This window comes from Corvus brachyrhynchos, unplaced genomic scaffold (assembly GCF_000691975.1).
Source record: "Corvus brachyrhynchos isolate BGI_N302 unplaced genomic scaffold, ASM69197v1 scaffold131, whole genome shotgun sequence".
Lineage (NCBI taxonomy): Eukaryota > Metazoa > Chordata > Aves > Passeriformes > Corvidae > Corvus > Corvus brachyrhynchos.
Genome location: NW_008236438.1, coordinates 1,299,351 through 1,323,256, shown reverse-complemented (window position 1 = coordinate 1,323,256; position 23,906 = coordinate 1,299,351). Strand labels below are relative to the sequence as shown.

The 23,906-nt window shown below is 36.7% G+C and overlaps 1 protein-coding gene across 5 annotated transcripts in view; it reads right to left on the bottom strand.

The window, feature by feature from the left end:
• ADAMTS6 (ADAM metallopeptidase with thrombospondin type 1 motif 6) overlaps nucleotides 1-23,906 on the bottom strand; it is a 147,819-nt gene that overhangs the window by 80,542 nt on the left and 43,371 nt on the right. For all 5 annotated transcript variants that reach the window (XR_001866129.1, XM_017747088.1, XM_008643545.2 and 2 more), the window contains exons 8-9: nucleotides 9,281-9,324; nucleotides 5,681-5,786 (exon numbers count right to left, since the gene is read on the bottom strand). Coding sequence is in view for 4 of the 5 variants with exons in the window: in XM_017747088.1 (XP_017602577.1) it covers nucleotides 5,681-5,786; nucleotides 9,281-9,324 (150 nt within the window). In the remaining variant the exon portion in view is untranslated. The remainder of the gene's footprint in view (nucleotides 1-5,680; nucleotides 5,787-9,280; nucleotides 9,325-23,906) is intronic.

Sequence of the window (23,906 nt, the reverse complement as noted above, 5' to 3'; positions counted from 1 at the left end):
GCCCCTTCCATGGAGTGCAGTCCTTCAGACACAGCCTGCTCCTGTGTGGGTCCCCCATGGGATTCTTCCAGGAAAACTGCTCCAGCATGGGCTCCTCTTTGCACAGGGCCACAGGTCCTACCAGGGGCCTGCTCCAGCATAGGCCTCCCACGGGGTCACAGCCTCCTCTCAGGCATCCACCTGCTCCAACACGGTGTCCTCCATGGACTTCAGGAGGATCTCTGCTTCCCTGTGTTCCTCCATGGGCTGCAGGGGCACAGCTGCCTCACCATGGTCTGCACCACAGGCTGCAGGGAAACCTCAGCTCCAGTGCCTTCTCATTGACCTTGGTGTCTGCAGAGTTGTTTACCTCACCTATTCTCACTCATCTTTTCTGGCTGTTGCTTTGCAGCAACTTTTCTACCCCCTTTCTAAAATGTGTTATCCCAGAAGCCCTACCACTTTCACTGATGGGCCCAGCCTTGGTGGGTCTATCTTGGAGCCTCCTAGCATCGGCTCTATGGGACATGGAGGAAGCTTCTGGCAGCTTCCCACAAAAGCCACCCCTGTAGCCTGCCTGCTACTAAAACCTGACCATGCAAACCCAGTGCACTGATCAAACATAAAGCTCACTGGTCATTGAAGAATGAGGTAAAGACAAGCATCTTCCGTAAGTACCACCAGATTACAAGTTTTACTCCAGCACTGAAGACTATCCTTCTCATATAGAAGGAGAGGTACTTATAATATTTTTCACTTTGCATACAGGCTGAAAAGAGACTTTAAAAAGTGCTAGAACTGCAGACCTAGCTATATGAACTAATTTAGAACTAAACACATGCTTGAAACTATCGCTGTTCTTCATCTTGAAGACAATTTAATCAGTTGGACTATAAGCTATGTTTTTATTATTTCTTACATCTTTTTTTATCAAGATATGACTGTCAAACTGTCCAATTTAAATTCATTACATCATCTATAAGTCAAGACAATTCTGACTTTTCAGAAACTATTTTAGCGACCAGTCCTGTCTACCAGCTCCTTTCATACAGCCCTCAATGCTTGTCTGTTATTCTTACTCTAAGTTCTACAGGCAACTTTCTGCCCTAAGCCTAGTCCACCACCCTCATGTTTTGACATTTCCTTTGTTTACCCACTTTTATTGTATTTATTCTTTTTCACTTTGTTTTTCACTTTTCAAATCACAGCTAACTCCTCCAGAGGACTGCAACAATGAATGGCAAAATGCCTTTCTTTTACCAATATACCTCTTCAAGTGAAATCTGGAATTCCTTACCAGTTCAACTAAGTATGCTATACAGCATGCACAGGACATGCTAGACATTTTAGAATGTATCCAAATATAAAAGCATAGAGCAGAAAGCCACCTAACTCAGCTGACAGGGAAACGGAAAATGGGACTGGATCTTACATCATTTAACTTGTCTGAGATAAAAGCGAGATCAGGCCTGCAAAGAGTTCCTCTTTTCACCAAGAAGAAAAAGTCAAACTTTGCTTGACAATTTAGGGGATACACGCTCAATTCTCACTCTTGGTACAAGAAATCAGTTTGTGATATTTGTTTACCAGAAATCTTAAGCATTTTTGGTGTGAAAAATATAATGGTAGGAAAGCAGACATTCTGCATGTCAAGCATCAGAAGTTAGTTTTCTAGAGAACCTATGTGGAAGTCTAAAGACCCAACTCTGAAATGTATCTAATTCACAGAAGTACTAAGAGTAATACAAGGCTGTTCTTTGAACCATGGCTAGGGAGAAACAATCATAAAATGTTAGTTTCTCCATTGTTTATGCACTCAAGAAAGAAACAACCACTGTGTATGACCATCTACAATAGAAACAGCTGGTTATGAGTCTGAACTGCACACAGCTGGACAGCACCAAAACTAGGTTATACACATATAAACACTACAAGTGGTAAGGAATGGAAGCCAAAAAAAAACTTTTTTAAAAAATGAAAATATTTAACAGAAATATTTAATAAAATATTTAACAGAGTGTGTTACAATCACACTCAGACTACCAGTCCTTTTAAGTTTTAAAGAAGTACTTCCTGGATAGTATTTTTCAACCAAATGGAACTAAGTTGGATGAATACAAGGTTAAAGGAGTGAAATTTATGACACTATGATATACAGAAATTCAGACTGAAGGATCTAATGACTTCTCATCACTCTATAATTCAGTAAAGTATTAATAACAGGTTGAGCCATATTCCCATCAGGGAAGCCTATAAATCTAATTCTGGAGAAACTGTGGATAATCTATCAAGAATATGTATTATCATAATTGTTCTCTCTTAATCACAAAAGAATTTTGATCCTCAGCTCAAAGGTTTTTAAAACTCAGTATTCCATAGCAACTGTACAATTAATAAAAACATGATCTTTCAAAGTGAAATTCTCACATTCTTATCTAACTAGAATGCTATCCAGAAAAGCATTTCTCCTTGAAAACCTAAGAGATTAATAGTCTGTTTGTGATTATAATATTCAGTCATACTTTCTGTTAAATATTTATAGGGTTTTTTTTAAATTTCTTTTTGCTTCTGTTCCTCATCACTTGTACATTTTTATGTGTATATTCATCAATCACTTGGATGAAGGGGCAGATGCCTGCTCAGCACATTCACTGAGGACATAAAGCTGGGAGCAGTGGCTGATGCCCCGGAGTGCTGTGCAGCCCTTCAGAAGGACCTTGACAGGTTGGAGAGATGGGCAGAGAAGAACCATCTGAAATTCAGCAAAGGCAAATGCCAGGTCCTGCACCTGGGGAGGAACAAGCCCAGGCACCAGCACAGGCTGGGGCTGACCTGCTGGGGGGCAGCTCTGCAGCGAAGGACCTGCGGGTCCTGGTGGACACCAAGCTGTCCATGAGCCAGCAGAATGTCCTGGTGGCCAAGGAGGCCAATGGTATCCTGGGGGGCATTAGGAAGGACATCCTGCCCCTGTACTCAGCTCTGGTGAGGCCTCACCTGGAGAGCTGTGTCCAGTTCTGGGCTCCTCAGGACAAGAGAGACATGGAACTCCTGGAGCAGGTCCAGTGGAGGGGTGTGAAGATAGTTAGGGGTCTGGAGTATCTCTCTTATGAGGAAAGGCTGAGAGGGAGTTGGGCCCATTCAGCCTCAAGAGGAGATGACTGAGAGGAGACCTCATCAGTGTCTATATGTATCTGAAGGGGAGGTACCAAGAAGATGAAGCCAGGCTCTTCTCAGAGATGCTAAGGAATAGGACAGAAACTGATGCACAGGAGTTCCACCTGAACATAAGGAAGAATACTGCGCAGGTAACCATGCACTGGAACAGGTTGCCCAGAGAGGTTGTGAAGTCTCCCCCACTGGAGATACTAAAGAACGATCTGGATACAACCTGTGCTATGTACTCTACAATGACCCTGCTTGAGCAGGGAGATTGGACCAGATGATCCACGGTGGTCCCTCCCAATCTGATCCATTCTGTGATTCTGTGTAATCTAGTGCTTTTATGTTGCATATTACATATTCAGTGTAGGCACGTCCCTTAAATGCTTCTATTTTTCACCTAACAATGAAGTCAGTTTCCTATTCCAAGTCTGAAAAGAGGTACAGCCAAAGAAAAATGTTTACAAGGCTCTCAGAAACAATTATTTTACTCGCATATTTACTCCAGTACCTTCTAGCAGGTACTGGAAACTAGGAGGTTGAGAGGAAGAACAACTTTGACATAGTTGTAGGGGCATTCAGTCACAGCGTGGGTAGAATGACAGGTGATGTGTGACTACCACAAAACATAGATTTTGAAGATTTTTTGGTCACGTATTCTTCCCAGGTTATACTGATGGTATCTATATGGTATGCTAATTCTTAAAACCAAGCTTGTAGTGTAACTTTCTTTAATAACTGTGCATTGTATAACAGCTAAAGAATATGATTACCTCTTCTTATAAAACCAGAATCTGACATATCATGTCCTCTATAGAATTAGCTGAAAGCCTCAAAGAGCTGAGATTTCAGAATTTTAAAGGATCTTATGTAATAAGAATCCAAAAGATATCAAACATACAAAGATCGATGGTAAAAACGCTCCTATGATCACAGGATATACACTATCACTATATGGGTTTTTCCAGATTCTAACCAGTCTAAGCTCATCAAATAAATTCTGGTCATCATGCCATATTTGCCTGATAAAATAGTGGCACATATTAAATTAATTTTGTGTATCTCTGGAATAACATGTATAAAACACATACAAATATCTCAGAGGCAGGTGCCAAGAGGATGGTGCCAAACTCTTTCTGGTGGTGCCCAGAAACAGGACAAGGAGCAACAGACAAAAACTAAAACACAAGAAGTTCCACTCAAGATGAGGAAGAACTTCTTTGCATTGAAGGTGGCACAGCACTGGACCAGGTTGCCCCGGGAGGTCATGGAGTCTCCCTCTCTTGAAACATTCAAAACCCAGCTGGACAGGTTCCTGTGTCACCTGCTCTGAGTGACCCTGCCTTGGCAGGGGTTTGGACGAGATACAATACAAGACATTATTTACAGGAATTTTAGAACTATTAATATTTAGTGATTGGAGGAGCTCTTTCCTCAACAGTGGAAAGGCAGGAAGGCAGGGCAGAAAGGCAGGAAGGCAGGAAGGCAGGAAGGCAGGAAGGCAGGAAGGCAGGCAGGCAGGAAGGCAGGTAGGCAGGAAGGAAGGAAGGAAAGTAGGTCAAGGGAGTTATTACATGTATTTTTAAATTGTTATTTTTCAGATCTTATATAATTGCTTTTGAATTCTAAAATTCATCTACACTAGATGTGAAGATTTTTTCATACATAATATAAATGAGAGCACAGTTGCCCAGTGATTATCTCACGTAAGAGGTGGGCTAAAAATAACTGTTTACTTTTTTTGATCAGCAGATCGCTAGCTTTCATTTCAGTCTACACTGCAACTTTTGACAGTTTCATCAGCTAATGAGTGGAAAAGCATGTAATCCATATCTGTATTGGTCAAGCCATGTAAAAGAAGGAAGCCTCTTGATAAAAAGAAGATGCCCAGTCTTTTTAGTCATCACAGTGTACTAACAGTGCTGTCCTTTGAGGGAAGACCTGAAATATTTCCAGACCAAACAATACTCAGATTTTATCAGTGTCAAAACAACATACTCTTTAAAACTATATGCTGATACTTTAAATGTAACAACTGATGCTATGACTGCTCTATGCCTGTTTTATATAGATCATGCTTGAGTGAAAGAGGACTTAAAGCATATGAATACTGACAATGGAATCAATGTTTCAGTGATAAGAGTTTGAATTATATGAAAGACAAAATAAAAAAGAGCAAAAAAAATTTACCTTTTAACCACTTCTCTTACATAAAGAAAGGCAGCAAAAGTAACAGGGGAGAGAAAATTTTCAAAGCCAAACATTTAAAAATATGAAACAGATTAGGAAGGTTGTGAGTCAAGTCTCAGAAGGACAGATTTAACTGGAATCTGAAATCAAAGGGTATACAATGAGTCTTCAGTTCTAAATTTAAAGGCCCTGGTAATAGATACTAAATAAAACGTATTGCCACTCATGAATACCATATACAGAAACATGGAACATCAGAATAGAGCTGGTGCAGGAAAAAAATTATGTCTATTATTAACTAACGTTAAAAAGGTGATGAATTAAAATGTATTCTTATTTTAAACTCACTCACTTGTGACCAATCTCATGTGCAATGGTAAAAGCTGAACCTAGGCCAATGTCTTCATTAATGCTGCAGCTCCTTTCATGCTCACACATTCCAGCCACAGAGGCCAAGCCTGAATAAACAGAAGGAGACACAAAGGGTCATGCCAAGGTGTTTCAGTCTTAAAAGCCCTAGTTATAAATGCCTGGATTCTTTTTAATAACTTCTATGCACAGAAGGAGCAGTTGGCAAAAGGTTAACTTTCTAGTCATTTGCAAAATCACTGGGGGGAATTTCACTTTGCCGGCTAGACATTAATATTTTTTGAACTGCAGTCAGTGCTGGAAAATGTCTAGACTAGGGGTTAGATTTATAAATTTTACTTCTGTTAACTTGGGACCACCTAGTAACTTGAGCCAGGAGAGGGAATTCAGGAAAGCATTTCTATTTTAACATTCTTGAGCCTGAAGAAAGCAAAATGTATCCACATTATTTTTCTAAAGAAATCTGTTTAAGTTTAGTGGGTTCATAAAAACATACAGGCAACTTTTTTAGCTATGAAAAACCTCACATGGTACATTAAAAAAAATTAAAAAAACAAAACTGAATGCATCAGTGAAGAGAGAGGAGACATGTTAATAACAAACACGCATTTAACCGCGGAAGTCTTTTCCATTTATCACCCATCATCTTCTGGCATTAAAACCTTATTGTGTTACAAGGGCTTTTAAAAATTTTCTTCTTTCACTGGCATTTATGGACTATGACTCTTCTGTATCTTACACATTTTTCAGCAACAGATTATTACAGAACATACTGCAGTCTTAATTTAGTGCCACTAGAGAAAGCTTTAAACATCAGGTTTATTTAATGTATTTCTCCCTAGAGTTTCTTATCTGAAAGAAGAAGTAAACCTTTCTTTAAGGAAGTTACCTCTTCAGTTAACCTACACTACAAAAAAAAAAACAAACCAAAAAAACCCAGAGAAACAACAACAACAAAAAAACCCCCAAAAAACCCCCAAAAAACCCCCCACCAACAACAACCAGAAAAACCCAAACCCAAAGAACCCCAACAATAATAACAAAAAAATTGAAAAAGTTTAACTTTGGTTGAGAGATGAAGGGAATGGAACAGGGGATGGAGAAGAGAGAAAGCAAACTCCTTATATGAGCAGGGACTTCAAATTATTCTATTTGGACTAACAGTAAGAAGTCATAATATGACAAGTGCTTCCTGCTGTGTCCACATCAGCAATTAATTTCAAGACATAGGAGTGGATCAGCACAGTGAAGCCCTGATGTTGAGGCTCTTCGGGTATCATTGCATGCTGGTTTGGACATTCTTGACTAGTTGAATCCTGTGGGCTGAATGTCACTACACATGTGGCTCAAAGCTTCCTGAAGGGAAAAAATATTGTAGGGGTATCATGAGAACACAGCCCATGGGTGATCTCAGGTCTCCTGCAGGCATATAGAGACCATTTGGGGGGTATGTGTTCCATGTTTTCTCCCAAACAAATCTAGTTTGGACACACCAAAACTACTGACAGCCAAATTGACATGGGCGAAAGGTGACAATGTGTGTCTGGAGAGTTTGCAGTGTGGAACCTGCAAAAAAACCAATTACAGTTCACCTATGCTGCTCCAACTGAGGAAATTCTGAAGATAACATGTTAATACATATAGATATACAACTATCATGTTCCCCTGCAAAGTCCACCATATTTGAATGATAAAGTCATCTTCATCTTCATGTCTTATAACTGAGGACTTGCTTCGGCAACTTAGAAGACCAGAGTAACATAATTCCACACCACGCTTGCAGAAAGAGACAGAGATCGAGTTAAGAACTCAGTCAGTGGCTCAGATTTCAAAAGCTGTTGTCCTTCACTGGAGCCACAGAAAAACTGCAAAGATGTCTGAGGTCTATCTTTTCTAAGAGGTTCCATGAAAGGTCCCCTGCTTCAGGTGTCTGAAACAGGATACAGATGTCTATGCCATACAAAATCTTTTACTTCTGTCTCTTCCTAGAATACCAATTATTCAGGTTTCTTCTGACCTTCTGAGACCTCTCTGTGACCCTTTTTCACAAACTCCTTATATATATGATTAACTTTAGTTACTGGATGTCAGTGTGACTTAAGCGTATGAAATGCCTTGCAAAAGAGGACTACAGGGCCTTGTCTCCTCTCCAGTTCAATGCCTATATTGCAGAAAAATTGCCATGGTTTTGTTGCCAAGACTCCTATAACAGTGAGTAGGAACTGATACCATATGTGACTCTTATTTTTAATTTTTTTTAATTAAACTTTTTGTTTAATAAAATATTTGCCAAATCTATCCTCTGCTACACTGCATTCAAGTGAAGCAGAATTTGGCTTTATGCCAAGATCTGATACAGTAAGAACCAGTACACTAATGATCTCTGTTAAAAGCATCATATAAAAATATCAAATAGTTCATGCACTAATGTATTCTCTTTCAACCTTTTTTCTTTTAATGCTTGCAAAGCTACTTCTAAGACATCAATATAGACAGTCTCTTCAGTTTCGTCACCTCCAATGTCAAATAAAATGAATTACATTTAGAAATTCATCATCATGATTTGCCTTTTACTAAAGCATGTTCTGGATTTTGCTTATATTTATAGCAGGCAAAATTCTGGTACCTTTCCCCATGTAAACTACACTCTTCTGCCAAAAGCATTGGACTGACTTGCAAGAGACTTACAGAAAAATTAACATGGTTTAAGGCTATAAAGCATACAGTAATACAGGGAAAGACAAAGGAAATACAATCATGAACTCTGACTGAGAAAAGTATTAATAATATGAACTAGCTGAATTAGAATTTTATCTTTAATCACGTGCAAGAATGAGGCTTATGAAAGGATACAAACCGAAAAAAAAAAAATCTAAACAAGTGCTACATTAGTCTTTGAACAATGTTTCCTTTATATACTAAAGCATCATTGGAGGCAACAACCTATAGTTATAGGTCACCTATAGTTATTTATTGTAGTAAATAACTTCTGGTGACATATTTAGATATGGAGAGAACAATAGCTCTCTGTCCCTCATCTAAGGTTGCCATGTGCACTTCTCCATTGCCAAAGCACTGTAGTTTCAATGTTACTGTATTTTCTCTCACTGTGCTATCTTTTCCTAAGTCTGTGAAAGGAAAAATATGAAGCTGCACTCACTGTGTACAACACAGCAACAGTGTAAACCTCAAAGTCCATTTCTTTTGTAAGGTTTATGGGGGTACTTTTATAACTTTCCTGAGGATTTTTACTTCTGTTTTTTAAACTAGATTATGGAGACCAGTAAATGGAAATAAACAGCAAGTTCTGTTCTGTAAGAAGTAAAATTGAGTCATCTTCTAGCTTTTATCAGAACTACAGCTGTCAGAGATGAAATACACAGCACCAGCTGACATAATTCAAACTTCCAGCAATGTATCAAAGCCAAAATCCACCTCGAGTATCTTTTATTTTTCAGCTTTATAAAACTACAAAATTTTGAAAGTACAAACTTTAAAATAACTAATCAGTCAAAAAATCAATAGCTAAGTATAAAGTAAGGAAACAGCAAACACAAGCTGAAATTTCTCTTTATAATCTTACCCAGTGTTCCACAAGGCTTGTTTTTATAAGTGCAGATATCGTATCTGTTAAGAAAAAAAAGTAGATAGAGTATGTCAGTGAATCACATTTGTAAGATACTTTGTATATTTATCACATATCTGTATCACAGTCCAAGTTGTCAGACCGCAATCAGTTTAATTATGTGCAGCCAGCTGGTGTCGGCATTTTCTACACTCTGGTGTAAACCACAAGCTGCAGTACACTCACAGCCGCTGGCCTCAGGCCAGTGGGACACCTGCCAGTAAGAAAAAAATGGTTAAAGTGGATCTTTGTAATCACCAGCTCCATAAAGCAGTCCACCATTCTGTTATGTACTTACAGCAGCATGGCTATAGACTGCTACTGATTCTTAAACCTTAAATTTTACTCAAGAATCAACATAATTGGAAGCGTCTTACAGTCTAACACTTACCAACTAAAAAGTATTATGTGTAAGTCGTACTACGTAGACTTTGATTCGAATTTAAAAATTGAACTTTAAATTGTTACACCATTTTTAAAAAACATCTTATGAACTGTCAATGTAGTACCCTTCTCATTATCCTTCCATAATTATAGTGTATCTTAATAATATGTGCCAACAAACTGAAATGAAAAACATTTTTGAAAAAAGCTAAGAAATTTCTTTAAAGGAACATTTTTGTCATTGTAAATACAATCCTTCACATACATAAGCTAATGAGTTTTTGTGTAGTTAATACATAAATATCTGGAGCTAGCAATGAAATTAAGATGTTTTCTGTGGCATAGCTTTTAAAATAGCAGTGGTCATGCAGCAGTCACTCATTAATTACACCTTCATATTTTGAATATGCAATCTTATAATATGTTTAGTGATAAAAGAACACTCCCACAAGGCTATTGATTTCCAAGGATTTAAACTAATTTCCTTGCAGTATGCTTCAGAATAATTTCTACTCTTTTGAAAGGCAAGTGAAAAAAATATGAAAAGACACCATCTTTATGCTTTCATTTTAAACCCAAATAGTTACTAATTTCAGGCCACCAGACATTTTCTGTTAAAAATACCGTAAGGACTGTTATCACATAGGAGTCTGATCACAAGACATATACCTTTCACTGCTAAAAGAGTTATAGTCTGTCTGCAAGCCAAATCCATGCACAAAATAACAAAGCTTAAAATTTGGAACAAATCCAGTAAACTCTCTATGCATGCAGACTGCTGTGACCACATGGAATTCCTTTGATTTTTAAAGGGTACTGAGTGTGGAGCAGTTTGTGGGATTAAGCTATAATTTTGAATTTAAATGTTCATGTGCACTAATCTCATTGAGGTGCTTCAAACGCGGACTAATTTTCCGTTTGCTGTCTGGAGTAGGGGAAGGTAACCAAGTCAGCATAAAAACCATTCTTATTTCTCTTGAAATATAATCATTAAAATGTCCCTAAGTTTCAAGATTACACAGATTCAGAGCAAAAGAAGGATTTTGACTGAACATTTCCTGCCTTTTACATAATTAAGAAAGTAAATGTCTTATTTCTGTGTTCAGGACAGTGCCTGAACATAATCCTATTGAAGTTCAACCAAAATTTGTTCCTCAGAGAAAGCGGACAGGGCTCAGTCTTATTTAGTGAGAAAACCCTAACTAAATTCTTTAGAACATAGTTGAGAACTGAATGTCTTTACAAAGTAGTCTCTGAAATACACAGGAGGTACTAGTCTTCTGCTTTTTAATATCCAACGGTAATACAGACAAAACAATTACAGGCATACATCCTTAGATAAAATGGATGTTTAATAATAAAGCAAATTCCACTCAAGAAAAATGTTGTCACTGACTTCAGCAGAGCTGAAAATGTGCCTTATGGCCTGAGTCAACTTACTTACTTATGAATCTGAAGTTACTCCTCACCTAAGGTTCAGTTTCACAAAGAACTGTGACAAGAGAGAATGATATGAATTAAGTCCCTTGTTTCTGTTACATTTTTGAAAAACAAAGACCATGGTATTCTTCAATTTCTGTTGGGAAGTGTGTGTTCTTCATTACACATAAGCTAGCATTTTTAAGAAAATATGATGATAATGAAACTTAAATTAGATAATAAAACTAAGGAAAAGAGAACTTTATTTTCCAATTCACTGATTATTTTTGCAAGAACATACATGGGTAGTAACATGTTCTAAATATGCCATCATTAAATATTCAAATTTTATAGACAATGATTAATTTCCTGCAAGGGTATTCATAAACTCTCCTAGACCCAGTTTACCAGGAAAAAAAACCAATAAATTTTCAATGTCCAGTGATTTACTTTAGCTACATCATCTTCCGGCTCCATTTTTTTCATCTTTTTGCTTTCATATGAATGGTTTCTGCTTGTGATTTGTCTGAACGCTCATGGCATTCTTATGAACCAAATTGCTTGCTTCCATTATTTGTTTCTCTATATGATGTAACTAAATCAGACTAACTTGTCTTTTTTTTTGTTTTGACATCACTTCCTTTAACTTTATTTTGAATCTTCAAGGAATCCATTTAGCCCTGTTGGGTTCCAAAATGTGGAAGACTACAGATGCAATACTTGACAGATAGTAATTTTAAGCCAAGAAACCACTGAAAATACAAATCATCATGACTGCCCATGAGATTACATAGGTCTAATTGCTATGGGAAAAAAAAGAAAAAAAAAAAGGTAACCCACAAACAAACAAAACAAAAAGCTCACACCCAGAAAAACAGCACAAAGGTGCAATTTGATCACCAGGAGCTTAGTAAAGGCTTCAGGAGCTAAAGAGACCCAAAAGGTAGATTCTCAAGCCAACAATTATCTCAACTAACTATTAAAGATTATGGCAACAGTCATGATTATGACAACTGCAAAAATGTTTGTTCAATTCACTGACAGATGGTGTAAGAGGGACACCACACAAAAGCTGAATGAAAGAACACAGTTACAGAGGTAAATAACTTAGGATAAGATGGCAGCCAGATCACTTTGAGACAGCCAAGAAAAACCTCTGCCCAAGCCAAAAAAGAAGATCATATAACTCCAAATAAAGTGGGTGCACTGCCCCTGAAATGTGACCACACTGGGGAAGTGGAATGGAAAAGAGGTAGGAGGGAAGATGGTTCATTACATGGCCATTCCCGCCCTGAACAAATCAGAAGTCGTTTCATGAGGCAGATGGGGAAGAGGTCTGGGACTAAAACTACAACTGTCACTGACAACTCTGCCTGACATAGCAGCCAGAAGGAAACTCCATAGACAGACCATTATCTGTTCAACACAATGGGCAAGAACTGGAGCAGCAATACACTCCTGTCAGGCCAGGATTAAACAGCACTATACAATGACACTTTAAAAAGAAAAATTCTAGTCTTTTTTGGCAGGATATGCAGGCACCATGCTAAAATATACTTGCACTCTGTATTAAAAAGTGAAAGGAATCACACTAGACACTGAAATTCTACTATCTGCATTATTAAGCTGTTTTAAAACTATCACAATTTTAGTTCCTTGCATAGATTTGGCCCATGAGAACAACTGATCTCAAAGAACTCCCATAAAAAGTTGTGGAGATGGCCACATACAATTATTAACAGGCAAAACATGCAAAGCTAATCTTTTCTGGAGAAGACATCTTAGTAGTGTGTACACAAGATCTGTGCCAGTGGTATTCAGTGCAATAAAAAAGCCACTAAAATGTTTATTTAATGTATTAGTGCAGATGTAAGCTAGAGACTATCTCTTGAAGCAGTCTCCCTTATCAGTAACTCTAACCTGAAGAAAAATCCATTTCCTTTGCAAATCTGATGACTAGCATGATCCTGATCATTTGAGTAGGACACTTAAGTCAAACAGATAAGGAAGACAAATTCTCTGTGAATATTGTAAGCACTGATCAAACTTGTCAGGTAAGTTATCTGCAGCTACAGCCAATCCCAGGCACCTTAGGGGAATACAGCCATTTGTCTCCTGGTACACTGCAGAGAAAGGAGAGAAGATTCGTCCTGATCCCTGCAAACTGTCCGTTTTCAGGCCTAATGCATGCAGTTGTGCAACTATGTAGCTCCCACTGAGTTCTATGAAAGCAAATGTATTCCCACATTAAAAATAAAAATAAATACTAAATAAAGAGATACACTAATTCACACATTTGATTATAAGAAAGCATCACAATGATTCAATCATATTTCCACCCACTCTTAGCATAAAAATGTAAGTAATTCATTCTAGAAGCTAGAGAAGTTTAAAAGATACTCCTTAAAAGCTATTCAATCTCACATTAAGAATTGTTTACAGAATAATTTGAGAACAACTGTACTAGGTTACCCAGTTATCTTCCTTTCCCTCCACAGCAGTCATTTTTGACTGTTTGCAAAGAAAACAGGACAGCTCATACTCATACCTTCCCTGATAGAAGTCCCCAACTCTGTGGCTTAGGGTACTTCAGAGACAGAGATTGCATCTTATCATTTAACTGATTTTTCTTTTAATGTCTTCAGCCCTTTGTTAATTCCTCTTTATTCTGAAAAATGAAATTATTTCAGTGTCTCGAGGATATGGTTATGCCTTTATCAGTAAAGCTGAGTCCCCCTGTTTGAGTAGAGCTCTGTCCCGTTGAAATAACTTTTTAAATTTTCTTCTAAATCAGATTAATATATGGAATTTCTCAGCATTGTACTGTTACACTGTGGCCCTTCTGTCACCACCATGGGCACTCACAGGCTTTTTAAACTCTCTCAAGTTATGTATTACAATTTAAAAAGTTGTTCTAACAGTAGCATTAACAGTAGTAGATACAAAGGCATAATGAGTTATTTCTTCTTACATGTTAATGTGTATTTATAAATTCAAGGATAGCATTACCCTTTCTATCAGTCTCATTATCCAAATTGGCCCATTCACTGAAAAGAGTCTCTATAAAACACTGTCATTACTTAGCTGTATGTTACTGGAAATGTCCAGCGTGCCAGAAAGAACTATTTGCATCAAATTAACACTGAGATAGAAATACACCTGTTATAGGATTGGGAACATATATGAATACTAGTATTAGATACACTTTAAAGAACTTCATTAAACAACAAGAATAACCCCCACAATATCTTTTATTTAAGTACAGTAAGTGAGTAAAGCATGAAAATTCTTATTAGAAGAACAAAATGTTTAAAATCAGTATGAAACACCAGCTGTTTACTTATACATATATCAAACTACTCCAAAATTACTCTGAAAGTTACCAGTAAGTATGAGTAATATTTAAGATATATATTGACAGAGATAACCAAGGCTTTTGAAGGAATATTTCTTAATGGAAAAGAATTTAGGAGACAAAAATACAATCACAGCAAATCGCTGAGGGAAAACCTACCAAGACAGATGGAATTTAAATGTAAAAAAAAGGTAAGAAAATTCAGGCTAGACAAAACCAACAAATATGTATGACTGGACATGAAGCTCTTTGTAAGTTTCAGACAGGTGAACATGTACTTCATATATATAATACTAGACCATTTTCCAGTTAATCTGCTTGAAAAGGTTGTCAGAAAGCAAAATAAAGCCTCAGAACTGAGTCTCTCCTGACTAAGAGTAAACAGAGCTAAATACTACAAATAATTAAGATTTCAGTTTTAGGGAACATTTCCAGACATGTTATCTCTGAAAGCAAGGGTTTTTTTTTCACTTTTAAACCAGATTATACTTTTTGACACTCACTTTTTAATGACTATAGGTTTTAAGAACAAGCTATTTAAATAAGGACCATGCTTCTCACACACCCTTGCTCAACAATAAGCCTAATATGTTCCTTAGTTTTATCTTTTTTACTTTTTATTCTTCATGCTATGCAACATGATTTTTCTATGTACCCAATCATAGCTGTCTCATTTTTGAATAAAGGTAAAACACCAGGCAAAAAGATACCTATTTTGAAAAACTAAATCTAGTTCCAACACCTACTACTATAAACAGAACTGCTGCCAGATCAGACTGAAATCTCAGATTTCTCTTAAACGGATCAAAACCCTCTGACAACTCCAACTCCTATTTCTAAAGTATGGAAAATAAAAAGAAAAAAAACCCCAGTGGCTAGCCTGTATTTTCACCATATTTTTTTGTATACATATACTTGGCTATATTTAAAAAGCGGTCATTTTGCAAGTGCAGACAATGTCTGCTAGAGAACTGGATGTCACTAATACTAGAGAATTGCAATGGAATTAATAACTGCTAAGACAACCAGTCATTCATTAGATTTGCACAGGTTACCAACAGTAATACTCTCTACTACACAGTATTTTTGATGTCTTTCTAAAAGCTTAGCATTACAGAAAGTGGTACACCACAACAGCATTCTGCCTTAAAATAAAGAACATGTCTTATTTGATTCCTTCCTCAAAAACCTCAAACCAAAAGAGTTATTTAAACCAAGGAAGGAAAGGAATAACATACATGTTACATATCACTCATCAGAAATAGCTTTTTCTATTATTATTTTTCCATGTCTTTAATGCTGCCATAGACAACCAAAGTCTGTCTCTGTTGGACTTTGTTCTGATACTTTGCTTGGGTGGATAAATTCTGAGTTACAGCCAGAAAAGCTACTGCTGCTATAAGTTCTAGTTCTCCTGATTTATATAAATCTTTTAAATAATTGCACTGTAAATGAAACACTTCTAATACTACATTTTCTAAACTGCTAATGCACTCAAAAAAGTAAAAATAAACTCAGTTCTGAAAAAAATTTTTAAAGCTGTCATTTGTATTCATCAATTTCGGCAATATAACATTACAGTAGCATTTGCAAGTTTATCACAATCAGTAGTATTACCACTGCCCTTAGGACAGACAACTCCTGATCCACACAAAAATTTTTATGCAAGTGCATCAGAAATGTAGAGCCACCTCCCTAAGTGACAATGGTGATTTCAATAATATTCAGAAACAATTTAGAGATTCAGCATTTGCACTATCACCGGAAGTAGGAAATACTTAATTTGTTTCATTCTGAATCTCAAAAGTGATTGAAACTTTTATTGCATTCTCAGTACTGAGCCACAATTTAGATGGAGTTACACAGATGTAGCCAGCTCAAACTGGGCTAGAGAATAAACCAGAAATATCTACATATCTACTCCCAAGTACACTGCTAATAATTTCTCTATCAGTACATTCAGGATAAGTCTGGCAACTAACACATAAAGTTTTTTTTAAAGGACATTGACAGTGAACAGCTCAAGCAGCTTGTAGGGCAATATTTTTAAGAATGTGCTAATGCAACCAAGTCTGAGGAAAAGGAAAGCTAGCAAAACTAATTACATAGGTGTGGTTGGGGGCATCCTGCCACACAGCAGAAAATAGGAAGCAACCAGTCTAGACCTCTGGCAGAAGGGAAATACAGCTAACAGCTATGATTGCTAACCAAGTTCCAGTTCAGTTGTACAAAAATAAATTAGATAAGTTAGGGCAATAGCATATTGTATATATATTTCTACATTTTTCTATGACTTCTTTCTGCGATTTTTCTGTGGATATGCCTTTCTTTCTTTTCTAAATTTCTGAATATTGTGAACAATTAGTTTACAATCTCTGAGAAGATCACACATCTTTATACACAAAAGGTCCACTTTATTACCCTTACTGACACCACATATGGCATAAAAGGCTAAGCATTGGCTATAAAGAATAGTAGTTCATTAGGATGATGGACCACACCCGGTACAGAAGAACCTAAGAATTGCAACATGGGCCAGACCATGCAAGATTCCACTGTCCCAGTACCCTGCCTTCACAATGAACTAAGAGAAGTCCCGAGAAAGAATAACACCATTGCAAGCATAAAATGTCAATTATACCAGTACTCTCCCAACTATTTTTGGCTCAGATTTTTTGAGACAGATGTGCTTCTGTGTATTTAGTACTTTCAATGGATTTTTCTTCTGTGAACTTGCCTAGCCAACCTTTCGACCTATACATATGTTCAGCTTCCATAAAGTGACTTGCCAAGAAGTTTCAACAATAGCTAAACCTTGCATTAAAAAGGGCTGCCTCCCTTCTCCTGGTTTTGAGTCTTTCTTCTTCTGCATTTTCTGGGCAACCTCAAGTTCTTGTGGTGAAAGATGCTATGAATGATTTTTTTCTCATTTATGCCCTCTATACAATCTTGTAACTGGTTTGATCACTGTAGTATTGTCCCAAATGTGACTTTTCTAAAAGTTGACTTCTCCAAGTAAGAGGGTCCTCAACTTAGTCATTCCTTGTAAAGAAAGTCATGTATGTTTAAGTCATCCTTGCTTCTCCTCTCCAATTCTCCTAAAACCTTTTGGGATGAGAAGGCCAGAATAATACAAACTATTCAAGATCTAGGATACCATGCCCCGTTTAATCAATAGCATAATAAGGTTCTTTATTATTTTCCAAATAATCGCTAATTTTTTTTTTTTTTTGGCTGGATTAACGATGTATACTTGACATGTAGCCCAAATATTCTCAGAAAAGTAATAATAAAACCCAATAAATAATAAAATATACCCAATAAAAACAATACCCAATAAAAGGAACAGTGGTTGTTTTTTGCTACTTCTGGTTGATATTTGTACAAAATTTCTGAGAAAAAGACTGAAACTCTTACTCATATACTGTCACAACTTATTTTTCTTTAAAATAATGAGAACGGTACACTCAGCCCAATTGTGCTTGGGCTGAATTAAAGAATCACAAAATTATTTACACAAAGAGCTAAATTTCAGTAGCTTAATGCAGTAATTAGAACCTTCTTCAGTCAATGCAATAAAGTTTAATTGCTGACTTCTTCTAAAGGTCAAAAACAAAGACAGTCATTTCACCCAAATAATTTTTAACCCTGACTATAATCAAAAGAATTTGTTGTCTTGAGAGCAAACTCACAGCAATATATTTTACAAGTTTAGTGCTTTTTTCTATGTGTTACAGTAAGTAACAATAAAGAATTTCTTCTCTGCAAGAAATTTCAGCAAACGATTTGATGTGATTGCTTAAAGAACAATACAAAGCCAACTGACTGCTGCTCATCTGTGGTAGTTTTCCAGATGACGTGCGAAATACAGCTAACGAAGTTTGAAGCTAGCATATTTTTTGGTGCGCTGGTGAACTGAAAGGAAAAGAAATACATAGAGTGATAGAATGAAACCGCAGCAGAAGCAAAGACTGTTCTAACAAAGAGGATCAGTTTAAAAGAAATACACAGATGAAGTTTACAAGAAAAAAAATGTGTCTTGAGATCTTGTCCAAGTTCGTTAGAGCACATCAACCTGTCATGTTAAGACCAGAAGAAACTTAATTCGGTTTTCTGTGTTTTGAAAAGGGGCTGGCAAATGAAATACATGCACCTCACATGGATCTTTGAAGTGTGTCTGTATGAAAAGCAGAACTCATGCATACAATTCAGAATTGCGTAAGTCTTTGTTTCATCTTCTTTTCCATGTAATACAAGCCAGGAAGAAATATTAGCTCTATTGAAGACAAAAAAAGTTTGTGTAGCATCTATGATCACTTTCTTTCTAACTTATTTTTTACAAATCATTTTAATGACAACAGCAACTAACTGTCGTGAATGAATGGCTGAATACCATGAGAACATTAACTAACTTACAGCAGTGGTTCCTCATAAACCATATTACTCTTACTGTATACAAGTCAGGATTAGGCAACTGTATCTATCCAGACTGTCTGCAGACATACATTCTTACTTCCCCTTACCTTGAAGAATATAAGAGTGAAGCTGGTCCAATTTATTTTATTACTCCTGACAAAAAAAAAAAAGAATCACAGAACTAGCTAGGAAAAAAAAGGGGCTGCAGAAACCATGATCTGTCTTGCAAAGGGAGGAACATGTCAGGACTCCTTTCTCTGTATATGAATTCTTCAACCTAAGCTATTAAATCCATATTAAAACTACATGATTGTCAAAAGGAATTTCTCAGTGATTCCTTAGGTTTAAACCTTCCATACATTATTCAAGTCTGAACTTGTAAACTAGTCTTTCAAAGCTAACCTATATCTTGAAGTGGGAAAATAAATTAATAAATTCCTCTTCATTACATTTATTAAGCCCATTAAGCATTTAGCCACTTTTGTCTTTCCTGTAAATGGTTACAGTTGTATTTCCAATACTAGTTTGTTTCCCCCTACAGATGTTATGAAAGAAAAGTTCCATTATTTTTTTAAAGTGACAATCTACTCTTTCATATTAAAATTGACATGACCTTCTGTTTTATTTTTTACCACATACTGAATATTACCATGAGACTATTAAAATAATTATTCCCATGAGTTTTATAAAATTTTAAATGCTGAACAGAAATTTTGGCTGGCTCTAAGGAGAACCTTTACCCCCATGAGGGCAGTAAAGCAGTAAAGTTGTCTGCCCAAATAGGTTTTGCAAGATTTGACTGGGTAAAGCCTTGTGAAACCTGGTTTTATCTCATAGCTCATCCTGCTTAGGGGGTAACATTGGACTGAAGACCTCCAGAGCTCCCTTTTGAACTGAATCCCATAGATTCTAAGTAGGTGTTTTCTAAAAATCCTCACATCATTTAATTAACAATCATGGAAAAATAAATATTACATTCTAATACAACTGTTCAGAATATTCATTGGAAAGTAAGTTACATACTCAAAATGAAAGCATCATTAGAACCATAGTTATTGTATTGTATTAAATGTTTTATCAATACAGAAAACTGGGGGAAGAGGCTCCCTCTCCATTCCACTCTAAGTTGGAACAATTCGACATCTTCCTAACAACAACACATGAAAATTCTTGAACTTCATTCCCCAGTTAGTTGACTGTGACGTTTGAAACATCTGACAATGTTCTGTAAAGCACGGTCTCTTCTGTGATGCCAACACAACTGCCTAAAACACTAACTGTAAGAAATCCAGGAAGCTCCAGCTGAAAGAAAAGTAAGTATGTCTTATTTCTTTTCACCTGAGTAAATCTTAGAAATTGATGTAGCTAAACCATTATAAATAATTCGAGGTAAATACCATAAAATCTACAAACAAGAAAGGTTAACATCCAAGAAAATATTTCTTTCAATTGTGGCTGAAAAAATGGGGAGAATTTCATTGTATTAAGGTAGTAGAATTACTATTTTTTAATTATTAGTTTCATTTATGTAAAGTTACTGAACAAAAACACTTAACTTCTCCCCACATTTATAGAAAATGAAGGATCAATCTAGAAGTTTAATAAAGTAAGGATGCTTTAAAAGAGGTTGGATAACATGTAGGAAATACCACTATTTGATTTTTTAAAATTTATTAACTGTAATTTCTGTTATATACAAAGTAGTCTGGTTCTCATTTGTTCAGTTTAAGTTATTTTAGTGTTTCTAATATTGTTAAGCATGGCTTTATTCAATAAATACAAGTCATTTATAAATGTAAATACTTTAATCAAATTCCCACTTTTGCTTGGAAGAACCTGGAAAAAAACATGTGGTGTTCCTCAGGACTGTGCTGGGGCCAGTCCTGTTTAACATCTTTATCAATTATGTGGATAAACCTCTGCAAATTCACAGATGACACCAAGTTGGGTGGGAGTGTTGATCTGCTGGAGGGCAAGAAGGCTCTGCAGAGGGATCTGGACAGGCTGGATCATGGGCTGAGGCCAACGGAATGAGGTCAAGTAAGGCAAAATGCCAAGTTCTACTCTTAGGTCACAACAGCCCCAGGCAGCTCCACAGGCTGGGGCAGAGTGGCTGGAAAGCTGCGCAGAGGAAAAGGACCTGGGGATGCTGCTGACAGCAACTGAACATGAGCCAGGGTGTGCCCAGGTGGCCAAGAGGGCCAATGGCATCCTGGCCTGGATCAGCAACAGTGTGGCCAGCAGGACCAGGGCAGGGATTGTCCCCCTGAACTGGCACTGGTGAGGCCACACCTCGAGTGCTGTGCTCAGTTTTTGGCCACTCCCTACAAAAATGACATTGAGGTGCTGGAGCAAGACCAGAGAAGGCCAACAGAGCTGGTGAAGGGTGTGGAGCACAAGTCTTGTGAGGAGCAGCTGAGGAGCTGGGGGTGTTTAGCCCAGGGAAAAGGGGGCTCAATGGGGGACCTTATCACTCGCTACACCTGCCTGAAAGGAGGGTAGAAAAGTGAGGGTCGGCCTCTTCTCCCACGCAACCAGTGACATGATGAGGGGGAAATGGCCTTAAGTTGTGCCAGGGGAGGTTTGGATTAGATATTAGGAAACATTTTTTCACAGAGAGGGTTGTAAAGTATTGGAACAGGCTGCTCAGGGAAGTAGTGGAATCACCATCCCTGGAAGCATTCAAAAAACATGTGAAGATGACACTTGAGAATATGGTTTAATGGAGGTGATGATGGGCTGACAGTTGGACTTGATAATCTTAAATGTCTTTTCCAACCTTAATGATTCTATTATTCTATGACTCTAACTTGTAAAAGCTTAAAGCAAAAAATCTGAATTAAAATGTTTTTTTTTTTTAGTTAAAAATTTTTATAAAATCAAGATGCATAAATCTGTTGAAGTTCTTGAGCTCATAAGAGAATGTGCAGAAGAAGAGTTTCCTTCCGATAATGTAGGGAGAGATGGCAACTTCAACAGTAAACAGACTGTAAAGAAGAACCACGTGTTTCAGTGAAGTTACTACCTCTAGCATAGCACCATACTATTTAGAATGCCATTTTTAGGAAGGGACATACAGGAACAGATTTTTGGACTGCCAAACAATCTGTTTAATTGACTCAAGACATAACCAAAAATAGAATTGCAAAACATCGCAATTCTCCTGACCAACTGCATCTCATACTATTGCTATTGTATTATGCTTGGTTTTTTTAACCACTAAATAATTAACAATCATAGCCAAAATCTGACTAAAATGGAATAGCTTCAAAACCAGTCTTGGTCAAAGACCCATAAGCTCTCTTCCATGGCCTAACAGATTGCATTTCACACATCTGAAAAATTCCTTGGTTTTGCTAATATTTGAAGTACAATTTCTTGTTCTTTAGTGATTCCAAATACACTATTCAGAATTGCATAACATATTTCACTCTGCTTTGGCAGGTGGTTGAAAGAGCTCATAGGGCAGAAATTTTTTCTGAAAGAATCTGGACAATGAACATTTGTCAGCGTTACTTATGACCTTGCAATTTCTAAGCAGGACTAACTGTCCTAAAATAACAATATAAGCAAATACCTTTCATTACAGCTAAATTAATGTGCAAGCTAAGGAACTGCCTGTACCTCTTCCTGCCTATTTATCCAATCACTTAGCACTCCCTTTTTCAAGCTGCTGAGAGTAATAAATGAGAGATTTACATGGGTCTGGCTGAAGTAGTGTGAAGGCAATCCAAATGCAACCTCAGTGCTCTCCAAAGAGCCATCTTAAAAGGTCTGAAAAAAAATCACATACATTTGGAAGCTGAATGTTATCAGCTCCCAAAAATACAAGTTCCACAGTTTTCAGAACAAAACCTGAACAAAATGTTCAGAAATAACAAATATATTAACTTTAATAATTTACACCTGATGTCCTAACATAGTATTACAAATACCTACAGCAGCGATGTGATTCAAACAGCAGTATTGGATAGTCATTCCTTCAACAACTCAGTACAAAGCTAATTTTAAAACAAGGTTTTGTAACTGGCCATATGAAAAAGAAATAATAAATTTTGGCAGTTTCTATCCTTCCTGCTCTGACACTAGGGCATCTTGTCCTTCAAGATCATAACTGCATTAACTCTCAGCTTATTGACAATGAAACAATCAGCTTTGTGGACTAAGTTAACTTCTGTTATCTAGTTGGTACTTCCTACTGTCTACTCTGTGTAGATTTAGGAGTCTTCCCAGAAAAGTCAGATTGGTCAACAGGTACTTAAAACACCAAAACACGTAAAACTGTAAGTCATTTAGGAAACAAGTCTCAACTTCAGAAAGAATCCAAGCACACACATGAAAAAATATTTCAGTTAAATGATCTGAATAGTCTTCCTTCTCCATTAGACTGACCAGGATTTGACAGTCCAGTTAGTCTTATACAGAATCTAAAGCCATTACTAAAAGCTCCAAGATTTCATCATTCCTGAGTGAGTAACTAGTAAGGTTACAAAAATTCCAGACTACCAAAATTACATCTCATTACTAAGAAGAAAAATCTTACTGACAACATTTTCTGGTTTTTTAAACAACAACAGATCAGAAATTATCTCACTCTTTTGAAAATCACTTTATCTGGGGGGGAGTGGAGTGTCAGAATTAGAAACGGGGAAAAATTAAGTAAGTATTTGACTTGAAACAATGTAATATTTTGTGCCTTTTATATTTCTATATAAGTATTTTTAATTAAATCTCTTATTCCTAACAACTAATAATAACTTGCTTTTACAAGGGAAAAAATCTCTCCATTTATCCACAGACCTGTCTTAGTACCTGTAATGCCAGAGCAAGTGTTTTCACAGCATCTCCCCAAAACTGATACAAGACTCTATCAGTTATTATTATAAGTTATTAAAGATCATTAATGCAGTTTGATTGCTAAAAACAATGTCAGTCACTGCAGCAACTTTTGCAATATGGCATACATCATCTTCTACTTGGAGAAATACTAATTATAATAATTACCTAAAC